At 44.5% G+C, this 23,265-nt stretch overlaps 1 protein-coding gene across 2 annotated transcripts in view; it reads right to left on the bottom strand.

Moving 5' to 3' along the window:
• Positions 1–23,265, bottom strand: part of STXBP1 (syntaxin binding protein 1) — a 34,921-nt gene that overhangs the window by 5,080 nt on the left and 6,576 nt on the right. For both annotated transcript variants that reach the window (XM_032232556.1, XM_032232554.1), the window contains exons 2-17: positions 18,753–18,802; positions 17,467–17,548; positions 17,050–17,126; positions 16,775–16,853; positions 16,147–16,250; positions 12,838–12,986; positions 12,592–12,676; positions 11,579–11,709; positions 9,980–10,087; positions 8,675–8,735; positions 7,534–7,599; positions 6,191–6,271; positions 5,887–6,025; positions 2,743–2,852; positions 1,649–1,750; positions 1,003–1,091 (exon numbers count right to left, since the gene is read on the bottom strand). In XM_032232556.1, coding sequence (XP_032088447.1) covers positions 1,003–1,091; positions 1,649–1,750; positions 2,743–2,852; positions 5,887–6,025; positions 6,191–6,271; positions 7,534–7,599; positions 8,675–8,735; positions 9,980–10,087; positions 11,579–11,709; positions 12,592–12,676; positions 12,838–12,986; positions 16,147–16,250; positions 16,775–16,853; positions 17,050–17,126; positions 17,467–17,548; positions 18,753–18,802 — 1,513 coding nt within the window. The remainder of the gene's footprint in view (positions 1–1,002; positions 1,092–1,648; positions 1,751–2,742; positions 2,853–5,886; positions 6,026–6,190; positions 6,272–7,533; positions 7,600–8,674; positions 8,736–9,979; positions 10,088–11,578; positions 11,710–12,591; positions 12,677–12,837; positions 12,987–16,146; positions 16,251–16,774; positions 16,854–17,049; positions 17,127–17,466; positions 17,549–18,752; positions 18,803–23,265) is intronic.

The raw sequence follows: 23,265 nt of genomic DNA, 5'->3' as shown, positions 1-23,265 counted from the left end.
GGATATGGTCTGGAAGAGCCCCAGTGATGCAGTAATTATAGAGCCGAGGTGGCGCAGTGGCTAGAGTGCAGCACTGCAGCCACTTCAGCTGACTGCTAGTCTGCAGTTCGGCGGTTCAAATCTCACCGGCTCAAGGTTGACTCAGCTTTCCATCCTTCCGAGGTGGGTGAAATGAGCACCCGGATTGTTGGGGGTGATATGCTGACTCTGTAAACCGCTTAGAGAGGGCTGAAAGCCCTATGAAGCGGTATATAAGTCTAACTGCTATTGCTAAATGCAACATTGGAAGAAAGAAAGGTAGATGTATAGATAGATGATAGATAGATAGATAGATAGATAGATAGATAGATAGATAGATAGATGATAGAACCTTTAGACTTATATACTGCTTCACAGTACTTTTACAGCCCTCTCTAAGTGGTTTACAGAGCCAGCCTCTTGTCCCAAACAATCCGGGTCCTCATTTTACCAACCTCAGAAGGATGGAAGGCTGAGTCCACCTTGACCCTTGAGTTGGTCAGAATCGAACACCTGGCAGTGGGCAGATAGCTGGCAATACTACATTCTAACCACTGCATGGCTTCGATAGATGGAGAGATGAATAGACAGACAAAAAGAGAGAGAGAGACAGACAGGTAGATAGATAGATAGATAGATAGGGCAATAGCCCTTAGACTCATATACCGCTTCACTGCTATACAGCCCTCTCTAAGCGGTTTAGGGAGTCCTCTTGCCCCCAACAATCTGGGTCCTCATTTTACCCATCTCGGAAGGACAGAAGGCTGAGTCAACCTTGACCCTGGCGAGATTCAAACTGTCAAATTGCAGGCAGCCGGCAGGCAGCAGAAATAGCCTGCAGTACTGCATTCTAACCACTGCAGCACCTCGGTTCTTGGTTTATCTTATTTGATGAATGTCTCAATTAACGACATAAATTTTGGAGCTCAATCGGGGTCGTAAGTCGAGGGCTACCTGTAGTCTGACCGAACGCTCCCTTCTTACCTGACAGCACCTGTACTGCTGAAGGAAGCAGCTGAGCGAGTGGAGATATACGGGTAATGCTTGGTGTCCAGTTTATCCTCCAAAGCATCCTGGAAAGAAAAAGAAAGAAAAAAAGGGGAAGAAGGGAAGGGGAAAGGAAAGAAAGGGAAAGGAAAGGAAGAAAGAAGGGGAAGGAAAAAAAGAAAGAGAAATAATTAGAACATCTGGTGCTTCTGCAAATGATCAATGGTGTATATTGGGCAGGTGCTGGAGAAGACTCCCGCGAGTCCCTTGGACTGCAAGGCCATCCAATCGATCAATCCTAGAGGAGATCCACCCTGACTGCTCTTTAGAAGGCCAGATCCTGAAGAGGAGACTCAAATCCTTTGGCCACCTAATGAGAAGAAAGGACTCCCTGGAGAAGAGCCTCATGCTGAGAACAATGGAGGGCAAAAGAAGAAGGGGACGGCAGAGAAGGAGGTCGCTGGATGGAGTCACCAAAGCAGTCGCCGTGAGCTTCAATGGACTCCAGAGGATGGTAGAGGACAAGAAGGCCTGGAGGAACGTGGTCCATGGGGTCGCGATGGGTCGGACACGACTCCGCGACTAACAACAACAATTGGGCATAAATCAAAGAGATTCGTGCCTTCAATCCCTCTTCACGTACCTCCATAATGTCTTTGACGACTGGAGTCCATCGGGAGAGTTGGTAAGTCTGCTCACTGATACGTTCCTTCCGCTCCGGCTTGCTTCTACGGCGTAAAGTAGACTGGACACAAAAAGAGAGAAAATGGAATCAGGATATCGACCGCCAGACTTGTTCACAATGCAAGAGTAAATTAGGCTTGGGGAACAAGGGATTTTCTTGCAGACTTTTCATTACCTGATTAGGTAACGTCATCAGTGTCAGAAGGGAAAGAAAGCAAACCAACCTCCTTCAAGCACTGATGAGGTTACGTAGTTGGGTCACGAAACGTCTGAAGGAAAATAACCAAGCTCAGAGTGCACAAAGGATCCCTAATCTCTTCCTCCTCCTCTCCTTCTACTCCCCTTCTACCTCCTCCTCCTCCTCCTCTTCCCTTCTAGCACTGATGATGTAACCTAGTTGGGTCATAAAATATCTCCAGGAAAACAACCAAGCTCAGAGAGCACAAAGGACCCCTAATCTCCTCTTCCTCCTCCTCTCCTCCTCCTCTATCTCCTCCTCCTTCCTCCTCCCTTCAAGCACTGATAATGTTACATAGTTGGGTTACGAGATGTCTGAAGGAAAATAACCAAGTTCAGAGTGCACAAAGGACCTCTAATCTCCTCTTCCTCCTCCTCTCCTTCTTCTCCCCCTCCTCCTCCTCCTCCTCCCTCCTCCTCCCTTCAAGCACTGATGTTACGTAGTTGGGGCACGAAACGTTTGAAGGAAAATAACCAAGCTCAGAGAGCACAAATGACCCCTAATCTCCTCCTCTCCTTCTTCTCCCCCTCCCCCTTCCTCCTCCTCCCTTCTAGACTGATGATGTTACCTAGTTGGGTCACAAAATATCTCCAGCAAATCAACCAAGCTCAGAGAGCAGCGAGGAGCTAGCCATTTGCTAAACAGATAAAATCTGTGACAGGGTAGATTTTTATGGAAAATGTTTTAAGTTCCAAAGGTGGCTGCTTAAGGAGAATATCTACACCAGGCTCTCAAAATATCAACTATCCCAAAGGTTTATCTACCACCATTGCAGAACTATCTCTCAACTACAAGCTCACGTTGAAGATACTTACATCTGTGACGATGGGCACCCCAAGGTGTGCCATGTTGGTGATGATCTCGCTGTCCTCAGGTGGGATCTGCGCGTGCTGGATCAGTTTGTTCAGGTTCTCCTCGGTGATCCCTGGGGGAGGATGGGGAAAGACCATACATGCAAGTTCTAGGAGATGCAATCAGCACACATGCGCACTGACAAACAGCAGTTGTGCGGTCTTTGTCGTGCGCGACTCTCTATGCACTCCCTCCCGCTCGCAACCCGACAACAGACCCAGGGAAGAGGTGGAGTGGGAAGGTTTGGTTATGCAAAGAAGGCTTGGGAGGAATGCAAGAGCCAAGCCTAGAGTAGAATAACACAGTTGGAAGGCACCTTAGAGGATATATAGTCCAACCTCCTGCTCAAGAGGAAACCCTATAACATTTCAGGATCATATTATCACACGGGGTGGACATGTACGGAAAAAAAACTGGGCAAGAATTCAAACGTGGTTGGAGAAAATGACGCAGCAACACACTGACTTAAAACCTGAATTGTTCTTGAAAACGACAAACAATTTTATAAGGTATGGGATTTATTCTATCAGTGGTTAGTTAAAAAAAAAACACGGAAATGGAAAAATGTCGGGGAACAAGGTTAGCTAAAATCTTAACAAATACCTCCCCAAAATGTTGGAAATGCTAATCAATAGATGGAACATATTGCCATTTATGGTGGACCTGTGAGGAGGCTAAATTTTTTGGGGAAAGAATCAAAAATTGGCTGGTGGCAATAACGGGGGTTAAAATAGAATGGAAACCTGAAGTTTTTTTTAATTAGGAATAATGTCTGCAAAATACAAAAAAAGAAATCCAATATTTAATGCTACATATAATTACGGCGGCAAGGATTGCCTTTGCCCAGAAATGGAAAAACAAATTAATTCCAAGCGAAGATGAAATAATAAAGGTTATGGATTGTGCTGAAATGGACAAACTAACTAAAGAAATCCAGGGAAAAGAAGAATCAGAATTCTACCAGATATGGGATAAATGGTATAGGTGGATGGAGGAAAGAAACAAGAATCAATGAAGGAATATAACAAAACTCAAAAAAATAATAGTTATGAATAAAATAAGAGGGTTAAGAATGGTGAAATCCAAATGAAATACAATAAAGGGGAAATAATATAAGGTGAGCGGTATCGATTGATAATTGCTATTAGAACAGGAAGCTCCTGTTCGTATTGTATTGTGTAAATGTGTATGTCTAAGTTTTGTGTGTGTATTTTACAAGTTTGTTAATAAAAAAAATTAAAAAAGGAAAAATGTTGGTGAATTTTTACAATATAAGAATAATAGAATGATACAGATGATAATACAAAGGTATATTATTAAATAAGTAAGAATGATGCAATGAAATGTGTGTGTGTGTGTGTATGTATGTGTGTGTGTGTGTGTGTGTGTGTGTGTGTATGTATATATATATATATATATATATATATATATATATATATATATATATATATATATATATATACACATACATACACACACACACACACACACATATACATACATACACCCTGGCTGGCTGATAAGGAGTCGAGCTCTGTGGCTCAATGGTTAACACATCTGCCTCAGGCTCGATTCCCAGCAAGGGTATGGCTAGCTGATGAGAGCTAAATAGCTTGAAATAGATCTATATAGATCTATATTAGTCTCCCTTTATTTATTTATCAGCTCAAATACAACACACACACACACATATTATATATCCAATATCTAGAATATCTTGTTCAAAATGAAGGAATAATAGTTGTAGCCAAACAAATGATTTACAATGATAATGATGTATACATATATATTTGATGAATAATCTGTGATTTTATATACAATTGAAAGTGGGGACTATGGAAAAGGTGCACAAAAGCCATATACATAACCAAACAACATGCTATATGTAATTGAAGAAGGTTTTATGTTTTATGTCTTGTTTGTCTTTGTCTGCCCAAAAATAAAAACTTAAAAAACAAAACAAAACCTTGAATTTTTCTTGTTGGGTATCTTACTGGAGAAATATAGTAAAGAAAATGTATATTTGATTATTCATGTAATAACTGAGGCTAGAATTACATTTGCACAACATCGGAAAGCTGAAGAAATCCCTAAAGATGAAAATGTGATTAAGAAAATATTAGATTGTGCAGAAAGGAGTTAGATTAACTCTAGCAATGAAAGGAAAGGAAGCATCTGATTATTATAATATATGGGGGTTATTTTATCATTGGTTAGAAAATGAATATGGATAAAAAATATAAAATTAAATAATTTAGGAAGAGAAATGTTATAACGAGATATTTTAAGTTGCAAGGGTAAAATAAGAACAGATGTATATAAAGAATTTGGTGGTATTCTATAACTATTATGACACCCAAAAAATTGGTACTCACACTGATGAATGATGAAATGTTCGTTTTAAAATTTTTTAAAAAAACATTTCAGACAAATGGTTATCCAACATCATCTTAAAAACTTCCAGTGTTGGAGCATTCACAACTTCTGAAGTCGTTCCACTGATTGTTCACACTGTCAAGAAATTCCTCCTTAATTCTAGATTGGTTCGTTGATACGCTTCCATCCGTTATGCATAGGGTTTCCTGCTTGAGCAGGGGGTTGGACTAGAAGACCTCCAAGGCCCCTTCCAACTCTGTTATTCTTGTCCTGTCCTCAGCTGCTTTGGAGAATAGCTGATCTCCTCTTTTCTAAAGGTAAAGGTTCCCCTCGCACATGTGTGCTAGTTGTTCCTGACTAAGTGGCGGTGCTCATCTCCGTTTCAAAGCCGAAGAGCCAGAGCTGTCCGAAGATGTCTCTGTGGTCATGTGGCTGGCATGACTCAATGCCAAAGGCGCACAGAGCGGTGTTACCTTCCCATCAAAGGTGGTTCCTATTTTCCTACTTGCATTTTTTACGTGCTTTCAAACCTGCTAGGTTTGCAGAAGCTGGGACAAGTCACGGGAACTCACTCCGTGACGTGGTGCTAGAGATTCGAACCGCTGAACTGCCGACCTTTCTGATCGACAAGCTCCATGTCTTAGCCCCTGAGCGGCCACGTCCCTTTTTCTTAGAAGCCAAATATCCCCAGGTCTCCCCAAAGACTTCCAGCCTAGAGAAGAGTCTCTTACCGTTCTTGAGAAAAATGTAGAGTAAGATGATGCGTATCTTGTCGTAAGTGCTGACGTTGGCATCCAGCAGGATTGGGACAATTGCACGCATGGGATCCTTGATCTTCTCCCCTTCGGCATCGGTGCCCATGGCCAGATCCTGGCAAGAGAGAACATCTCCCTGCAATTCCCTGTGCCAACACCGTTGGGAAGCTTTCTCCTGCCCAGATGAGGTTGGGATGAACTGGGAACTAAAGGCTTCAGCTCCCAGGAGAGCTTCTTCTTTTGGGAAACGGCCCCCCACAAACGGCATAAGCAGTCTTACCTGCTCAACTCTGCAGAGTTTGTCCACGGTGCCCTGGTAGTGCTTCATGCAGTCTTCAGCCAGGTGGAGGTGAGTGGAATACTGGCCAAACACAAGAAGAAAGAAGAAGAGTTCAGCAATCTGAACATGCTCTTTTCTACCAAAAAAGAAGAATCTGTGAAGCTCGGGAGGTTCTCGGTGCTCTCTGAGCTTGGCGGTCTTCTTGCAGGCGTTTCATGGCCCAACTAGGTAACACCATCAGTGCTAGTCGTGACTAGCACTGATGATGTTACCTAGTTTGGGGAAAGAACCATCTGCAAGAAAACAACGAAGCTCAGGGAGCACCAAGGAGCCCCCCACAGTCCTCTTACTCCTCCCAATCCTCTTTTTCTTCTACGCCACCAACCCCACTCCCTAGTTGGGTAATGAAAGGTTCACAAGAAAACAACTAAACCCAGAGAGCACCAAGGACCTCACAATCGTTCTCTTCCTCCTGCTCCTCCCTTTCTGCAAACCCTACTCTCATAGTTGTCATCTTCCTCCTCTCCCTCTTCCTCCTCCTCTCCTCCCATTCTGCAAACTCTACTCTCTTCTGATGATGTTACCTAGCATGGGTAATGAAAGGTCTCCAAGAAAGCTACCAAGCTCAGAGGGCACCAAGGATTCCTCTTCTAGCACACTCCCTTCCCAGCCCATCACAAACACTGGGGCACAACTCTGATGAGTACATTGAATTTCCACTCAAGTTCCTCTGCGTGTTTCCGTCCATGTTTCAACAGCCAATGGAGCTTGAGGTAGCAGGCTGAACCAAAGTAGGTAGGCCTCAAGCCTGAACCAAACTAGGGTCTCATGATATTAAGCTTTAACTGTTCATATATAGAAATTGCAAACGTTTGCTTTTAGGAAGCATGCACATGAAAAGTGCTGAAGCAAAAGTCTCTAATGTATCTGCTGGCTTGACTCTAAAATCTGTCTGGAAAGACACAATTCACTTCCCCAAATGTATGCTAAAGTTGACCGTTGGCTGACTATGTATTATTACTTCCTGTAGACATAATATTGCTGTAACTCAGGGGCAAATCTTGAGAGGTGTATCCAAAGCTAGCAGATGGCTTTATCTGAAAGCGATAAACTATACAAGGGATTTCCTGCCTGTCACTCATTGTTCAGGCCATTTATTCTTTGCTATGAACCTGCACAAATAAACTATTCCTTCCCTGAAGAGCTGGCTTGCGTGTCCTGTTTTTTTCTACAACAAGCTGAGCCACAATTCCCACAATTCTTAACTAGCATTCTGCAATATGTAACATTCTAGGCCCTTGGTGGCAGGGTTTACGTTTAAGCCAGTAGAAAAGGAACAATACCTTGCTGAGTTCTTTCTGATATTGGGGCATCTTTTTCAGCATCTGGGAAAGGTCCCTCAGGGTGGTCTGAAATGTAGAAAGAGAGGTTGATCCTCAGCAAATACCTTGAATTCTAAATTCTCAATATTCTAGCGTTTGGGATCAAACGCTAAAACCTAACAGATTAAGAGGGATGGAAGGGACCTTTGTAAGTCATCCAGTCCAACCATTCCACCCAACCAGGAGACCTTACACCATTTCTGACAGATCCAGTCTCTTCTTGAAAGCCTCCAGGGATGAAGCTCCCACAACTTCTGAAGGCAACTTCTGTTCCATGGGTTGATTGTTCTCAATGTCAGAAAATTCTTCCTTATTTCCAGGTTGAATCTCTCCTTGTTCAGTTTCCATCCATTATTCCTTGTCTGGCTTTCAGGGGTCTTGGAAAATAGCTTGACCCACTCCTCTCTGTGGCAGCCCTTCAAATATTGGAAGGCTGCCTATCATGTCTCCCCTGGTCCTTCTCTTCACTAGATTAGCCATGCCCAGTTCCTGCAACTGTTCTTTGTATATTTTAGCCTCCCGTCCCCTAATCATCTTGGTTGCTCTTCTCTGCACTTTTTCTAGAGTCTCAATATCTTTTACAGATTAACAATGATAAGATAATTCCCATATTGTATAATATTCAGTTTGTTCTTTCTCCTTAATCGCCAATCATTCCTGCACATTCTAATATTTTCCTAATCACCTTGTCATCAGTAAGATAAAGGTAAAGCTTCCCCTCACCCATCTGTGCTAGTCATTCCCAACTCTAGGGGGCGGTGCTCATCTCTGTTTCAAAACCGAAGAGCCAGCGCTGTCCAAAGACGTCTCTGTGGTCATGTGGCCGGCATGACTCAATGGCAAAGGAGCATGGAACGCTGTTCCCTTCCCACAAAAGGTGGTTCCTATTTTTCTACTTGAATTTTTTACGTGCTTTCGAACTGCTAGGTTGGCAGAAGCTGGGACGAGTCACGGGAGCTCACTCCGTTACGCGGCGCTAGGGATTTGAACCGCCGAACTGCCAACTTCTCTGATTGACAAGCTCAGCATCTTAGCCACTGAGTCACCATATCTTTCACCGCATTGTCATCAGTAGAGACCTTCGAATTTTTTTTTATCTTACCTTGTCACCGGTATTCATTCTTTTGCTGGAAGAAAAATCCTTCAGAGATCGGGTGACTTCCCTGGAAAAGAATGACAAATATAAGCAAACTAAGTTGCATTCATGGTTCCAATCGAAGCAAGCCACCAGATGAATCGATGCAGCGTACATGGAAACATTTCTTTGATTTTGGATTGCTTGCATTGAAACAATGCTTGAAAGAGGTTTGCTGCTATGGTAGAGGTGAGCAACTGGTATAAATGGGCATTGATTTCGTTATGAGCCAGCCGTGGGCAGCAGCTGCCAAAAAATCCAACACAGTTCTAGGCTGCATCAACAGGGGGATGGAATCAAGATCATGTGAAGTGTTGATACCACTTCATAAGGCCTTGGTAAGGCCACACTTGGAATACGGCATCCAGTTTTGGTTGCCACGATGTAAAAAAGATGCAGAGACTCTAGAAAGAGTGCAGAGAAGAGCAACAAAGAGGATTAGGGGACTGGAGGCTAAAGCATAGGAAGAACGGTTGCAGGAACTGGGTATGTCTAGTTTAATAGAAAGAAGGACCAGGGGAGACATGATAGCAGTCTTCCAATATCTCAGGGGTTGCTCCAAAGAAGAGGGAGTCAAGCTATTCTCAAAAGCACCTGAGGGCAGGACAAGAAGCAACAGGTGGAAACTGATCAAGGAGAGAAGCAACTTAGAACTGAGGAGGAATTTCCTGACAGTTAGAACAATGAATCAGTAGAACAGAAGTTGCCTCCAGAAGTTGTGAATGCCCCAACACTGGAAGTCTTTAAGAAGATGTTGGATAACCATTTGTCTGAAGTGGTATAGGGTATTCTGCTTATGCAGGGGGTTGGACTAGAAGACCTCCAAGGTTCCTCCCAACTCCGTTATTCTATTCTATGTCTGAAAAGCAAACTGACTGCAAAGAGGTGAATACTTGGCACCTAGCAAACTTGAAAAATATTGGAGGCTATAAAAATTAATCCATTTTTGACGGCTCATCCTGGGTTTGATGTGGGAGAAGGACAGGCAGAATTTGGGGTAGGAGGCAAGAGGGGAATCAGCCTTGAATCATTACATCCCCACAAGTCGAACTCCTCTTGAGTGCCATTAACTCTCAACTAGCACCCATTTGGAGTTGTCCGTTAGTTGACTAGATTCTCGTGTGGAGGCATGAACTTCATGTGTAGTCCTGATTCTTCCCACCTGAGGTTTTCCATGCGCCATAGAGAAGAAGGAGGAGGAGGAGGAGGAGGAGGAGGAGGAGGAGGAGGAGGAGGAGGAGGAGGAGGAAGAGGAGGAGGAGAAATGCTTACTGGGACACCTCGGCAATGTGTTTGTGGCGCAAAGTAACCCAGAGGTCATCATCTTCATCGAGTAGAACTTCTTTGACACGGGCCTCCCCGATTCCACTTGTGTCATACCTGGGGATTTCAAAAGAGAACACGAACAAACAAATCGGTGACTTCATACAATAAATCTACATGTTTCTGGGCTTTGAGGGGCACCAAAATAGACATGCAGTTTTTTTTAAAGAGTTTTTATTTTTAGACAGACATAGACAAAACCCAAACCATAAAACCATCTTCAATTACATGCAGCGTGTCAATTGGTTGCAAGATTTTTGTGCATCCTTTCCAGAGTCCTCGCTTGCAATTTATATGAAACCACATATTATCAAGTCAAATATATTTGTCTACCTTATTATCATTGTGCCACATTTATTTAGCTATCACTATTATTCCTTCATTTTAAACATGATGTTCCAGATATTGGACTCATTTATATTATAACGATTCATTAGATCATCTTAAATCTATCCAATCATGATGTATCTTTATATTGTATTCTGTGTCATTCTATAATTCTTGTATTATAAAATTCTCTAGGGTCGTTCATTTCCATGTTTTTTTAATCTAACCACTGATAAAATAAATCCCATATCTTGTCATGTTGTTTATCTTCTTGTTCTCTAATTTCAAATGTCAATTTACTCATTTCAGCACATTCCGTTACTTCCTGAATGACTTCCTCCTGCGTTGGTATTTTCTCATTTTTTTCCAATTTCTAGCAAATACAATTCTAGCCCGCTGTTAACACATTTACAATCAGATATTTCAATTCTCTATTATATATCTTTCCGGTAAAATTCCCAATAAAAAAAATCTCTGGTTTTAAGTCTATATGTTTTTGTATCATTTTTTTCCAACCATGTGTGGATTTTAGTCCAATATCTTTTAGGGGACATGAAGTTTTTGTTGTGGCCTGCCAGTGGCCAGGAGAGCTGGCAACAGAGTTGGATAGTTGGGGAGGAACATGGGCCAGTCCTGGGGACTGAGGGAAGCTCAGACGAGGGCTCTGCGTCGGAGGCAGAGAGGGAGCTAGACAGCAGTGAGGCAGAAGAACAGATGGAGCCTGTTCTCAGTGTGCGCATGCTCAGAGCTGCCAGAAGACAATTAAGAAAGCAGGGTCGACTTAGGAGTAAAGCCACACCTTGGAGGTGATTGGCCCCTCCCAGAGGAAACAAAGGAGGAGCAAATGGGGAGGGGGCTTTTGCAGGAAACAATTTGTTCTTTCGGTTGTTTCAAGAGTGGAAAGTTCTGTTTGTGACTATAAGAGACTCTGGGCCAAGCGTTGCCTTGCCCTGCGGTTGGAAACTAGTTATCTGGCAGCTCTCCAAGCGAGATAAGGTTTGTGTTGATAAACATTCCTCTTAAAATACGTTTGCTAAAGCCTTGCTGACCGTGAATGAAAGGAATTCACAGTCGTGTAAATAAAAGGGGTTTTTGCTGGGACCAAGACTCTGATTCTTGCTTTTTAAGGAAGCCTGGGTCAGAACAGTTTTCAGTCCTGGGGACTTCGTGTAAGGTGCCCTTTATATGTGACAGTACATAAAGTAAACAAGAGAACCTTACTTGTAGACATCATTTTCAATGGGTAGCAAGTCGTAGCTCATTGCTTGGAACGTGAGCTCATGCAACACTGGGGAACTGGGATCAAAGCCACGGTCCAGAATGATGAGCTGGGAACGAGCTTTGTCTGGACCCTGGATTGGGGGGTGGGGGGAACAAACCAAGAAGCCATCAGAACTATCCACATTTTGTCCAAAAAATATGCACCTAGGAGGGGGATAATAAATGGAATTGTCATATATGTATACATTTAAAAGGAGGAGGTATGTAAAATTATTAATGTGAAAGACGATTGCTGGAACGTAACCATTAATACCATCAATATTAAATCGAGCTTGCTCAGATGTTGAAATGCACCATGTAAGCCAAGCGAAAAGTGTGGAAGGGAAGAGGGGAGGGGAAAGGAGGGGAGGGGAAAGGAGGGGATAGGAGAGAGGGAAGCAGAGGTGAGGAAAAGAGTAGGAGAGAAGAGAAGGAGAGGAAAGAGGAGAGAGGAGAAGAAGAGAGGAAGGGGAAGTAGAGAAGAGAGGATTGGCCAGAGCCGTAGCCGAGTTATCAGCTGCCTTCGGAGTCAGAGATCAGTGAGGCAGAAGAACAGCTGGAGCCTGTTCCCAGTGTGTGCATGCGCAGAATTGCCAGACAAAGAGAACAGCTAAAGAACAGGGATCGACTTGGGAGGGAGGCCACAGGTGGATGATTAATTACCCCTCCCAGGGGAAATGAAAGAGGAGTGAAAGGGGAGTGGAGTGAAATCAGTTCGCTTCATTGGTTCGTGACTCTCCGAGACTCCTTGCCAAGTTCTGCAGATATCAGCCTGGCTGCTCTCCAAGCCAGATAAGGTCTGTGATCCTAAATCCTCCCTTGAAAGACTTTGCTGGATGCGAATGAGCAGAATTCACAGCCAATTAATAAAAGGGGTTTTTGTCAGGACAAGGAGTTGGCTTCCTGCTCTCGGTGAGAACACCCGCAGTCCAGATACAACAATCCATTCTCTTTAACTCCAAGGATTCACTCACCTCTCCCATGGTTGGGTCATCAGCTTTGTAAGCATCCAATTTGTCCTGGATCAGCTGAGACAGCATAGCATTGTCTTTGTAATCCCTGCCAAAAGAGGACAATGCACCGGGCTCAAATTTCTCTTCTGTTTTCATCGTCATGCAACAAACACTCCCCTCCCCTCCATTCTCATGAGCTTCTTTAATCATTTTTTTTTAGAATAGCTTGAGCGGTTCACAGGGAGAGGGAGCCCTCCCCTTACTCACCCCCTGTATCGCACAGCCGGGTATTCCTTCAGCGTGGCGCAAAGCGTTGCGATCTGCTCTGCCAAGCGTTCCAGAATCGGATTCTTCATTTGAGCCTTGTGAGGGCTGTAGAAGCTCTGGAAGAAGTCCCCTGAATCCAGGGAGTAAACCTGTAGTAGGCATCACAAGGGTGGAAAAAAGCAAAGGAGCTGAGACGCTCAAGCGGAAGTGGCTCGAATTCAATACCTCCCCCATGTTTGGCTTTCCCCACCTAGGAAGGAGAAGGAAGCCAGGCATCTAAAGGGCTGGAGGAAGTCTGTCCGAGGTCTAATTTCAATTCTCACGTGATTAAGGTGTCACATGCATGTCAGAATACATTCATATGCATCCTTGTTTATAGCGCTGGGTACTTTGTGCATACCCGTATATTTTGTGTTATGCAGATTTTAAGAACCCAGAAAAAATAGAAGGAAAGATAGTATAAATCAGGGGCCCCCAACCTTTCGGACCTCAGGGACCACTAAATTCATACGTTTACATCCCGCGGACCACTAATATGATCTGCCTGATGACCAGTTGGGTGGGCGTGGCTAGGGGGTGAGTGACTGGGTGGGCGTGGCCAACTTGATGTCACTCACGTCGAGGGGCCCCTTGGCAGTCTCTACTCGCCCCTCCCCTCCCGGCCAGTCCTCGGCTGCCCGCCCAGGCTCCTTAGGACCCCAACAGGAAGCGGTTGCTGGAGCTAAGCAGCCCCCAGGAGAAAGAGTTGGCAAAAGAGCTCAGTTCAAATTGGATCTGACCAAGAAGGAGGCTCAGCAGAAGCACCTCACTGTGGACTAGGAGCATAGGCTTTCCAAGCAGAGGGAAGACCTGCAGGAGTGCAAGGCCAGGTGCCGGCGCCTGGAGGATCAGTGGGCTGAGATAGTCAGCCAGTTCCAGGCCATGATGCAGTCCCACTGGAATGAAGCCCTCCGGCTCTTCTCCACCAGCGGCTCTTCCCTCCAGCCTTCGCCCAAAGCCCCCCACCAGGAGGCTGAAGCAGACCCCAAGTCAGGATTTCTGCCCCCCTCCGACCCCCACAAAAAGACCCCAAAGGGGGAGACCCTCTGCAGCAACACGGAGAATACGGAATTTAGATTCTCCCTAAAACTTTGTAGTATTTATTGAGTAGTTGTGCAACTCATATGCTTCAAAATTCCTGTCTATAGGCGAGCAACGATAAACACACTGCTGTGTTCAGCGCACCGAATGGTTTCTGGTTCCTTTACAATACAATAGTAGAGTTGGAAGGGACCTTGGAGGTCTTCTAGTCCAACCCCCCTGCCTAGGCAGGAAACCCTATACTGTTTCAGACAAATGGCTATCCAACATCTTCTTAAAGACTTCCAGTATTTGAGCATTCACAACTTCTGGAGGCAAGCTGTTCCACTGATTAATTGTTCTCACTATCAGGAAATTTCTCCTCAGTTCTAAGTTGCTTCTCTCCTTGATTAGTTTCCACCCATTGCTTCTTGTTCTGCCCGCAGGTGCCTTGGAGAATTTTGCCCAACCTATCCAGTTCGGGGAAACTGACCTATCTACCTCTGTTCAAATCCACAGTCCAGATATATCAATCCAGTCTCTGGATGGTGTAAGACCATCCAGAGACCAGGGTGGTATAAGGTTTCCAGTCTTGAGCAGGGGGTGTTGGACTAGATGACCTCTCAGGTCCCTTCCAGCCCTGGGATCCTCTGTTCTCTACCCCAGGTAGGAATATATGTGAAAATGCCCAGTTTTTAAATATGTATCTCCATCATTTAATCCCTGTAGCAATGCTCTGTATTCCAAGAACTGTGCTTTGAGAACGAGAGAAAGAGAGAGAGGGAGGGAGGGAGGGAGGGAGGGAGAGAGAGGAAGGGAGGGAGGGAGAGAGAGAGAGAGAGAGAACCCAATCTGCTGCTGTGTATTTACAATGCCGCTTAACCATCTGCCATCTGTTTTTCCCTCTCCTGATCCTCACTTCCCCCGTTTTCGCTCTTACGAGAGAGGAGGTGGAAAGGGAGGCAGGCTTTACACAACTGCACAACAGCTTAGAAGAGATCAAGCAACCACCAATGGGCAAAGGAAAACACAAGTGCATGGAAGCGAAGAGGGGGTGAACAGAGGTGTGTGTGTCTTTGTGTGTGTGCATGTATAAAAGGAAGCAACACGCATCACAAAATCTCAGCAGTCAGAGCAGATGAGCATCGGAGGGCAGTGATGACGAGAAGGATAAGCAATCTTGGTGCCTTGAAGGGAACAATTGCATAAACCCTGCTCTTTGCAAGAACAGAAAACCAGCAGACAAATCCAGACTATTAATTTTTCCTCTCCATAACACACTCGAGCTCTGCTTTGCCCCATTTGTAGATGCCTGCTGATCCTTTCCAGTAATTACTCAGCAATCAGAAAACCTCAAAAAAGGGGAGCATGAGATGATATAACCGTGAATTATACTAAAGCAGCTTGAGAGATCCTATGGGGATCCTATTGCAAGTGGATGCAACATTTAGCTATCTTAACTGGTGCAGGGAATATTTGCTGGTGCACGGGTAGGAGGACTGCTCTTCTCCTAGTGTTTGGGAAGATGACTTGGGCAGTAAGAAATGAAGACCAAAACAGAATAACAAGAGTTGGAAGGGACCTTGGAGGTCTTCTAGTCCAACCCCTTGCTCAAGCAGGAAACCCAATACCAGGGATCTGCAACCGTAAACACTCAAAGAGCCATTTGGACCCGTTTCCCACCAGGAGCCAACAATTTAACAACCGATGTGACTGGTTGGGCATGGCCAACTCCATGTTACTCACTTCCACCCAATCACATAACACCACCACCCCAGCCACGCCGTGGCAGGGTTGGGCCAGTGTCTTGGGGCGGAGAGCAGGTTGCGTGCCTCCCTGAGTGACCAAGGCACACCCAGCACCAACAAGGGCCGGAAGAAGCGCCCACAAGACCAAACAAGAGATGAGGCACCGGAGAATCAGCCCTGGCTGCTTCTCTCTGCAGCAGAGGGATAAAAGAGCCACATGTGGCTCCGGAGCCACAAGTTGCTGACCCCTGCCCTGTACCATTCCAGACAAATAGGTGTCCAATCTCTTCTTAACAACCTCCTGAGATGGAGCATCCACAACGTCTGAAGGCATCTGAAGAACATTGGGTCATTTTGTCCAAAACTTTGGAGCATTTTACAAAGAAAACTTGCACCAACAAGACAGAGCAGTGACAGTCCAGAGGAGAAACAGAATGAATGGATCTAAATGTAGTTACATCCAAATAGTCTATCTTCACTTCTAGCTCAGTCAACAGTTTACCTGGGACTCATAGGGCAGGAAAGCAATGTTGATCTCCGTCAGAGTCTTGATGACTTTGGCTGCCCGGGATTTGACCAGTTCATTGAACAAGGAATCTGGGCAAGCTGAGAACAGAAAGACACAGCAAACACAAAGCTTAGACAAGACGAACAAACCCGTTAATTTTCTCTAAAGTGGATAACTGCAGATTATCCCACCCACTCAAAGATAGCAAGAAGAATGGTCCCAGAAGAGATTAGGATCCAAGGATTTGGGGGCGTTCTTTGAAAGTCAGATAGATCAATCAATCCACAGTTCAGTTCAGGAACTTCCGATGCAAGATCTTAGATTGTTCAATGGCTGCTTTCACACAATCTAGGATTTTGCATGAGATGCTGGCTTGGATTAGCCTTACTTTGGAATTCATTTATTGACTTAGCATCATGTTAGGCAAATCCATAAGCGGCTTGTGTGAACCCGGAAACAGAGCTAGTTCAGGTGAACGTGGCCGGGATCTCATTAAAGCAGCTGCTTCTATTGCAGATGAACTACAGTTTGATGTGTGGCCATAAGTCAGATCCTGAAAACGGGGTGGCACTTCAAAAATATTGCAACCCAGAGATGGAACCCCAGTTTATTCCATACTTACAGTCCGTGAAGAAGACATGCGCAGCTCGATATTTGGCATTGGGGGGTTCCTTGAAGTCAGCAATGAGAGACTCCACCGACTGAGAAAGAAGATTGAATAGATTCAGTTTACTTCTCATCAAGAATATCAGCCTGAGTTAATTTGCGGTGTTAGAAAGGTAAAAAATAGGATCTGGGGCAAAACGTTTTGACGTTTTACCCCCCGATTCCAACTCAGTTGTTCTGTTAGGATGCTGTACCCAACATGGATAGCTTTCCTACGAACACAAAACCCACCTTTTCGGATGGAGTGATGAGATACACAGCCTCCAGGCTAGGTAGCGGCTCTCGACGCTTATTAATATCTTCTACAACTGGATGCGGTCAAGCCCAACGGGGACAAGCAGAGATTGCCAGAAAGAAAAGAGAGCAGAAGGAAATCAGAACGAAGGTTGGGCGGTTTCAAGGAGCCTTAGCTCCGATTCAAACCTGGAGATCACTTCAGTTTGAAAGTTATCTCCCCATCCCCAGCTCGCTTTCCTTTCTTAGCTTCCTGGAGGCAGAAGGAGCTGTATCCTTGAGGATTTCAGAAGAGACATCTGAACATTCTCCCTGAGAGATTCATCCTAAAGGAATGTTGCAGGTTGTGCACAAGAAGGGACAGATTTTGGGTCCCAATGGGAGGTGTGAGCACAGCCCCAAAGTTCTACTTACTTGTTATCCCCTCCGTCATGATATCTGTCATTTTGCAACAGGAGGACAGCATACGCATGCTCAGCTGATCCACCACCAGCACCTGGGAAAAACACGGAGAAGGGAAATGTCACTAATAGAAATAGATCTGGTTTTAAATCTATTTACTGTTTTACCATTTCCTCCAACCATTTTTTTTATCCTTATCCAATATTTTTTTGTTGAAGGACAGGCCCACCACATGTGGTAGTATGTTCCCTGTGTCTATTTGCATTTCCAGCATTCTGGTGATCTGTTTGGAAACATTTTTGCTAGTCTTCCCGGTGGTTCTTTGGTTATTCTTAATACAATACAATACAATACAATAATACAATACAATAATACAATACAATACAACAGAACACAACACAACACAATAGCAGAGTTGGAAGGGACCTTGGAGGTCTTCTAGTCCAACCCCCTGCCTAGGCAGGAAACCCTACACCATTTCAGACAAATGGTTAGCCAACATCTTAAAGACTTCCAGTGTTGGAGCATTCACAATTTCTGGAGGCAACTTCTGTTCCACTGATTAATTGTTCTCCCTGTCAGGAAATTTCTCCTTAGGTCTAAGTTGCTCCTTGATTAGTTTCCACCAATTGCTTCTTGTTCTACCCTCAGGTGCCTTGGAGAATAGTTTGACTCCCTCTTCTTTGTGGCAACCCCTGAGATATTGGAAGGCTACTATCATGTCTCCCCTAGTCCTTCTTTTCATTAAACTAGACATCCCCAGTTCCTGCAACCATTCCTCCTATGTTTTAGTCTCCAATCCCCTAATCATCTTTGTTGCTCTTCTCTGCACTCTTTTTAGAGTCTCTACATCTTTTCTCCATCTTGGCGACCAAAACTGGATGCCGTATTCCAAGCGTGGCCTTACCAAGGCCTTATAAAGTGGCATTAAAACTTCACGTGATCTTGATTCTATCCCTCTGTTTATGTAGCCTAGAACTGTGTTGGCTTTTTTGGCAGCTGCTGCACACAGCTGGCTCCTATTTAAATGGTTGTCCACTAGGACTCCAAGATCCCTTTCACAGTTACTACTATTCAGCAAGGTACCACCTATACTGTACCTGTGCATTTCGTTTTTCTTTCCTAAATGCAGAACCTTACTCTTTTCACCATTGAATTTCATTTTTCTTATGTGCACGCGATTGAGTGTTGTGCAAACTCAGACGATAGACTAAATCAGAAACCAGGCCAAATGGCAGTGGGATATAAGCATCAAACAGTCTATGTAGGAAAAAGCCATTGATTTGTTTTGAACTCACCTTCCATTCTCCCTTCTTTTTTACTTTCTTTATGACATCAGCCATAATCTCTGCAAAAAAAACAACAACAACAATCAAAGGAGGGGAATTAGGAAAAGAATTAATCCACGATGAGTTGGCATCAGCCCCAGGGTAGAAGTTAAAGTTAAACCATAACATTGACTGTGGTTAAAATTAGCTCAGTGTTTCTCAACCTTGGCCACATGAAGATGTCTGGACTTCAACTCCCAGAATTCCCCAGCCAGCATTCGCTGGCTGGGGAATTCTGAGAGCTGAAGTCCAGACATCTTCAAGTGGCCAAGGTTGAGAAACACTGAATTAGCTTCTTGAATTAGCTGGGCTGCAAATCCCGCTACCTGGACCACAATGACTTCATCACAATTCACAACCCTTTGTTGCTGTCTGTGTAGCTCTGATCGTAACACTGGACATTGTTTAAATTCAGTTTCCGGGTGAGAATGTCGGTATCGTTGCACTGTTAAAAGTTTAATTTCTCTTTTAGTTATTATGACAAGCTTTATTGATTAACCTACAGGCCACGTCAAAGCACAAGATTCAAACGTATGTCGCCAACAAAATCCTATGCAAACAATTTAAAATAAGAGTAGGGTAAAATACAATAGTTATAGGACAGGGATAGCAAACCTTTTGGGCACCAAGTACCCCAAACTGGAATGCGTTATACGCGTGTGTGCATGTGCCCATGCCAGAGTGCCAGAAACCCCAACACCAGCTGGCCGGTACATGCATGCCTTTCTTTTGCCATTGTTGGGCCATTTTCAGGCTGGTTTGGGGACCGTTTTCAAGCTGTTTTCAGGCTGTTTTTTGGGCCAAAACTGGCTTAAAAAGTGTCCTGAAAACACCCTTTAAATGTCCTGAAATGTCCTGAAAAATGTCCTGAAAATGGCCCAAGAAACAGCCTGAAAATGGCCTGGAAAACACCCCCAAAACACCCCAAAACTGACCTGAAAATGGCCCCCAAACCAGCCTATTTTGGGGGCATTTTGGGGCCATTTTCTGGCCCACAAAGACCAGTCAGTGATGGCACCCATGCCAAGAGAGGAATCCATGTGCCACCTCTGGCACATGGGCCATAGATTCGCCATCCCAGTTATGGGATAAGACACAATCTAATTGAACACATAAATAAATACAATAGAAGGAAATGACGTAAATATATATATTTTGGGGTCACCCTTACAATCTACCCCAATCGGTCCCACGTATGCAGTTCTCAACTGAACCATTTTGTTGAAGTCCTGTGCTGCGTTAAATGTTATTTCCCAGTTCCGGTCGCACATACGGTAAGTTGTTTTGATAGGGGGATCCCAATGGGTCCCTCATTTGGTATATGGACCAAGGTCTCTGCCTCTCACCCCCTTCTACAAGCAACAATCAAATAGGATGTGAGCCAGGTCCTCTACTCTGCCACTCCGCAAATGCAGAGATGCTCATCGCAGGGTATAGAGTGGCATCTCCCCTATCTGACTATTATTGTGTCAAGCTTGTTCGAATCTCGTTCGCATAAATATCTCCCTAAGATGTTTCGGCAGTTATAACGTCAAATAGCTGCCTACTTGGAAAGTACGTTGATAGTTACTCAGCCATTTCAGGTTCCCCACCTTACTAAGGGTAGCTCTATCATGTTGGGCTTCTATATCCTTAATTCTCTGGGCAGCTTTTAAGGAATTGTTCTCCTGTTACCAGTGGTGGGTTGCAAACATTGTTCGAACCTACTCTGTGGGTGTGGCCTCCTTTGTGGGAGTGGCTTGCTGCCCATGTGACCGGATAGGAAGATGCCGATGACACTTGTCAGAACCACCTTAAATTACCTCACAGACAGCACTGGCATGCATAAGAATAGGATGTAAACTTTTAAAAGGCATCTTTGGTTTGCGTTAAAACTTCAACACAGGGAATGTTCTGATTGCACCACAAACACAGTAGTCATCCTTACCTTTCACAGAGGCACTGAGTTTTATAAATATGAGCATGATAGTGTAGAATAATCATATGTTCGTCTTTTTAACCCCTGTCTGTACCCCCTTCCCTGACCGAATTGTGAGCCGCCCTGAGTCCCCTTCAGGGAAAAGGGCGGCATATAAATGAAATAAATCCTAATCCTAATCCATATCCAAGGACCAGTGGTGGGTTTAAAATTTTTTTGGAACCTCTTCTGTAGGTGTGTCCTGCTTTCCGGGTCCACTGGTGGAACCTCTTCTAACCGGTTCGGTAGATTTGACGAACTGGTTCTACCGAATAGGTGCGAATTGGTAGGAACCCACCTCTGCCTGTTATGCAAGAGACAGGCCACAGCTTCTTACCAAATGTGTTAGTTTGGTGATCCAGGTGATTTGTGATTGTAACTTTGCTTACTTGTAGACTTAACTTGGGGAGTCTTATCAGTCTCCATTTCATTGACTTTGCACCAGTTAGTTGTATGAATAAGTGCATGAATTGTATGAATTCCCAATTCAGCTCTAACAGCTGCAACAGATGTCCTTGGATCTACTCCCCAAATCCATCTCAAGTGCTGGGACTGGGTTTGTTCTAGGACTGTGGTTGAGTATAAACCCCAAACTTCTGCTCCATACAAGAGCAGAAGCTGATATGGGGAAAATGTTTCGTTCTGTTTTTAAAAGACTGTTCCTTCGCCCACAGCACTTTTCAAACAAAAGGAGGAAGAAGAATACAACCGGTGCTTCCTGTGACCACACATCGCGAACTTTCAGTTTGTTTCTTCACAACTTGGAAAAAACCGAATGCTGTAGATTCCAGAGAGCAAGGCCTACTACACATACCCCTCTGCCCCCCCCCCCCCCCAGATTGCAAGTCTATTGTTCCTTGGTTAAAAGGAATAGTTGCTCCCCTTCAGATTAAGGCATGTGTAAGGGAAAAGCTTCTTCATGGTCCATGTGTTGCCCCACCAAAATAAAAAGAAAGAAATTTTGAAAGCAGAACGAGGAGCAATGGATGGAAAGTAATCAAGGAGAGAACCAAGCTTAAACTAAAGAGAAATTTCCTGATATTTAGAACAATTAGCCTCCAGAACCTGTGGGTACTCCATCGCTGGAGGTTTTCAAGAAGAGGTTGGATAACTATTTGACCACAGGCTCTCCTGCTTGAGTAAGGTATTAGACTAGAAGACCTCCAAGATCCCTTCCAATTCTGTTATCCTTATGAGCTGAGCATTAATCAGGGGGGAAAGATAGCTGCCTGCATACCTGCTTTTTTTAAAAATCCAATCTTTTACAGTCATTGAGTAGAGTACTACTGAATCATCTAATTCTAGAGAATCTCTTTTTTCATATACCTTTTAAGAGCCATTTATTCTCCACTACAGGGCAAGGACACCAATAGGATATTTAGAATATAAGCAAATGGATCTTAAACAGGTTGCTTTGGAAATTGTGGGAAGACTTTTAAGAAGTCCAGAATGCGGCCGCGCGAGTGATTGTGGGTGCACCTCGCTTCACCCACATAACATCTATCATCCGCGAGCTGCACTGGCTACCTGTCGATCTCCGGGTATGCTTCAAGGTGCTACTTGTCACCCATAAAGCCCTTCATAGTAGTGGATCTGGGTACTTGAGAGACCGCCTACTGCCAATCACCTCCACTCGACCTATTAGATTCCATAGATTAGGCCTCCTCCGAGTCCCATCTGCCGGTCAATGTCGACTGGCAACCACGCGGAGGAGAGCCTTCTCGGTGGCAGCTCCGACCCTATGGAACGATCTCCCCGTGGAGATTCGTACCCTCACCACCCTCCAGACCTTCCGCACAGCCCTCAAAATCTGGCTATCCCATCAGGCCTGGGGCTAAAGAGCCGAGGTGGCGCAGTGGTTAAATGCAGCACTGCAGGCTACTGCTAGATCAGCAGTTCAGCGGTTCAAATCTCACCGGCTCAGGGTTGACTCAGCCTTCCATCCTTCCGAGGTGGGTAAAATGAGGACCCGGATTGTTGGGGGCGATATGCTGACTCTCTGTAAACCGCTTAGAGAGGGCTGAAAGCCCTATGAAGCGGTATATAAGTCTACTGCTATTGCTATTGCTATAAAGACTGTAACCCACCCGAATGGTATGAATGTTGTGTTTTTTAATGACGTATTGTCCTACGTGTTAAATGTTTGTTTCCCCCCCCTTTTCGAGTTGTAAGCCGCCCTGAGTCCCCCCAGGGAAAAGGGCGGCATATAAATAAACTTCTCAAATCTCAAAGACTTTTAAGAAGAAAATTGTATTTGGTTTATTTGTATGCCACCCTTCTCCAGGATGGCCACTGCAGAAAAAACAATGGCTACCAACCTGCCTTCCATGGAGGACCTGTAACACTGCAGGAGTCAAAAAGAGGGCTGTGAAAATATCTACAGACCCCTCGCATCCTGGACATAAAATGTTTCAATTCCTATCCTCAAAACGATGCTATAGGGCCCTGCACACCAAGACAACTAGACACAAGGACAGTTTTTCCCCGAACGCCATCAGTCTGCTAAACAACTAATTCCCACAACAC

The sequence above is a fragment of the Thamnophis elegans genome, chromosome 16 (genome assembly GCF_009769535.1).
Source record: "Thamnophis elegans isolate rThaEle1 chromosome 16, rThaEle1.pri, whole genome shotgun sequence".
Taxonomy (NCBI): domain Eukaryota; kingdom Metazoa; phylum Chordata; class Lepidosauria; order Squamata; family Colubridae; genus Thamnophis; species Thamnophis elegans.
Note: the sequence above shows the minus strand (reverse complement) of the source record. Positions and strands in the feature narration are given on the sequence as shown.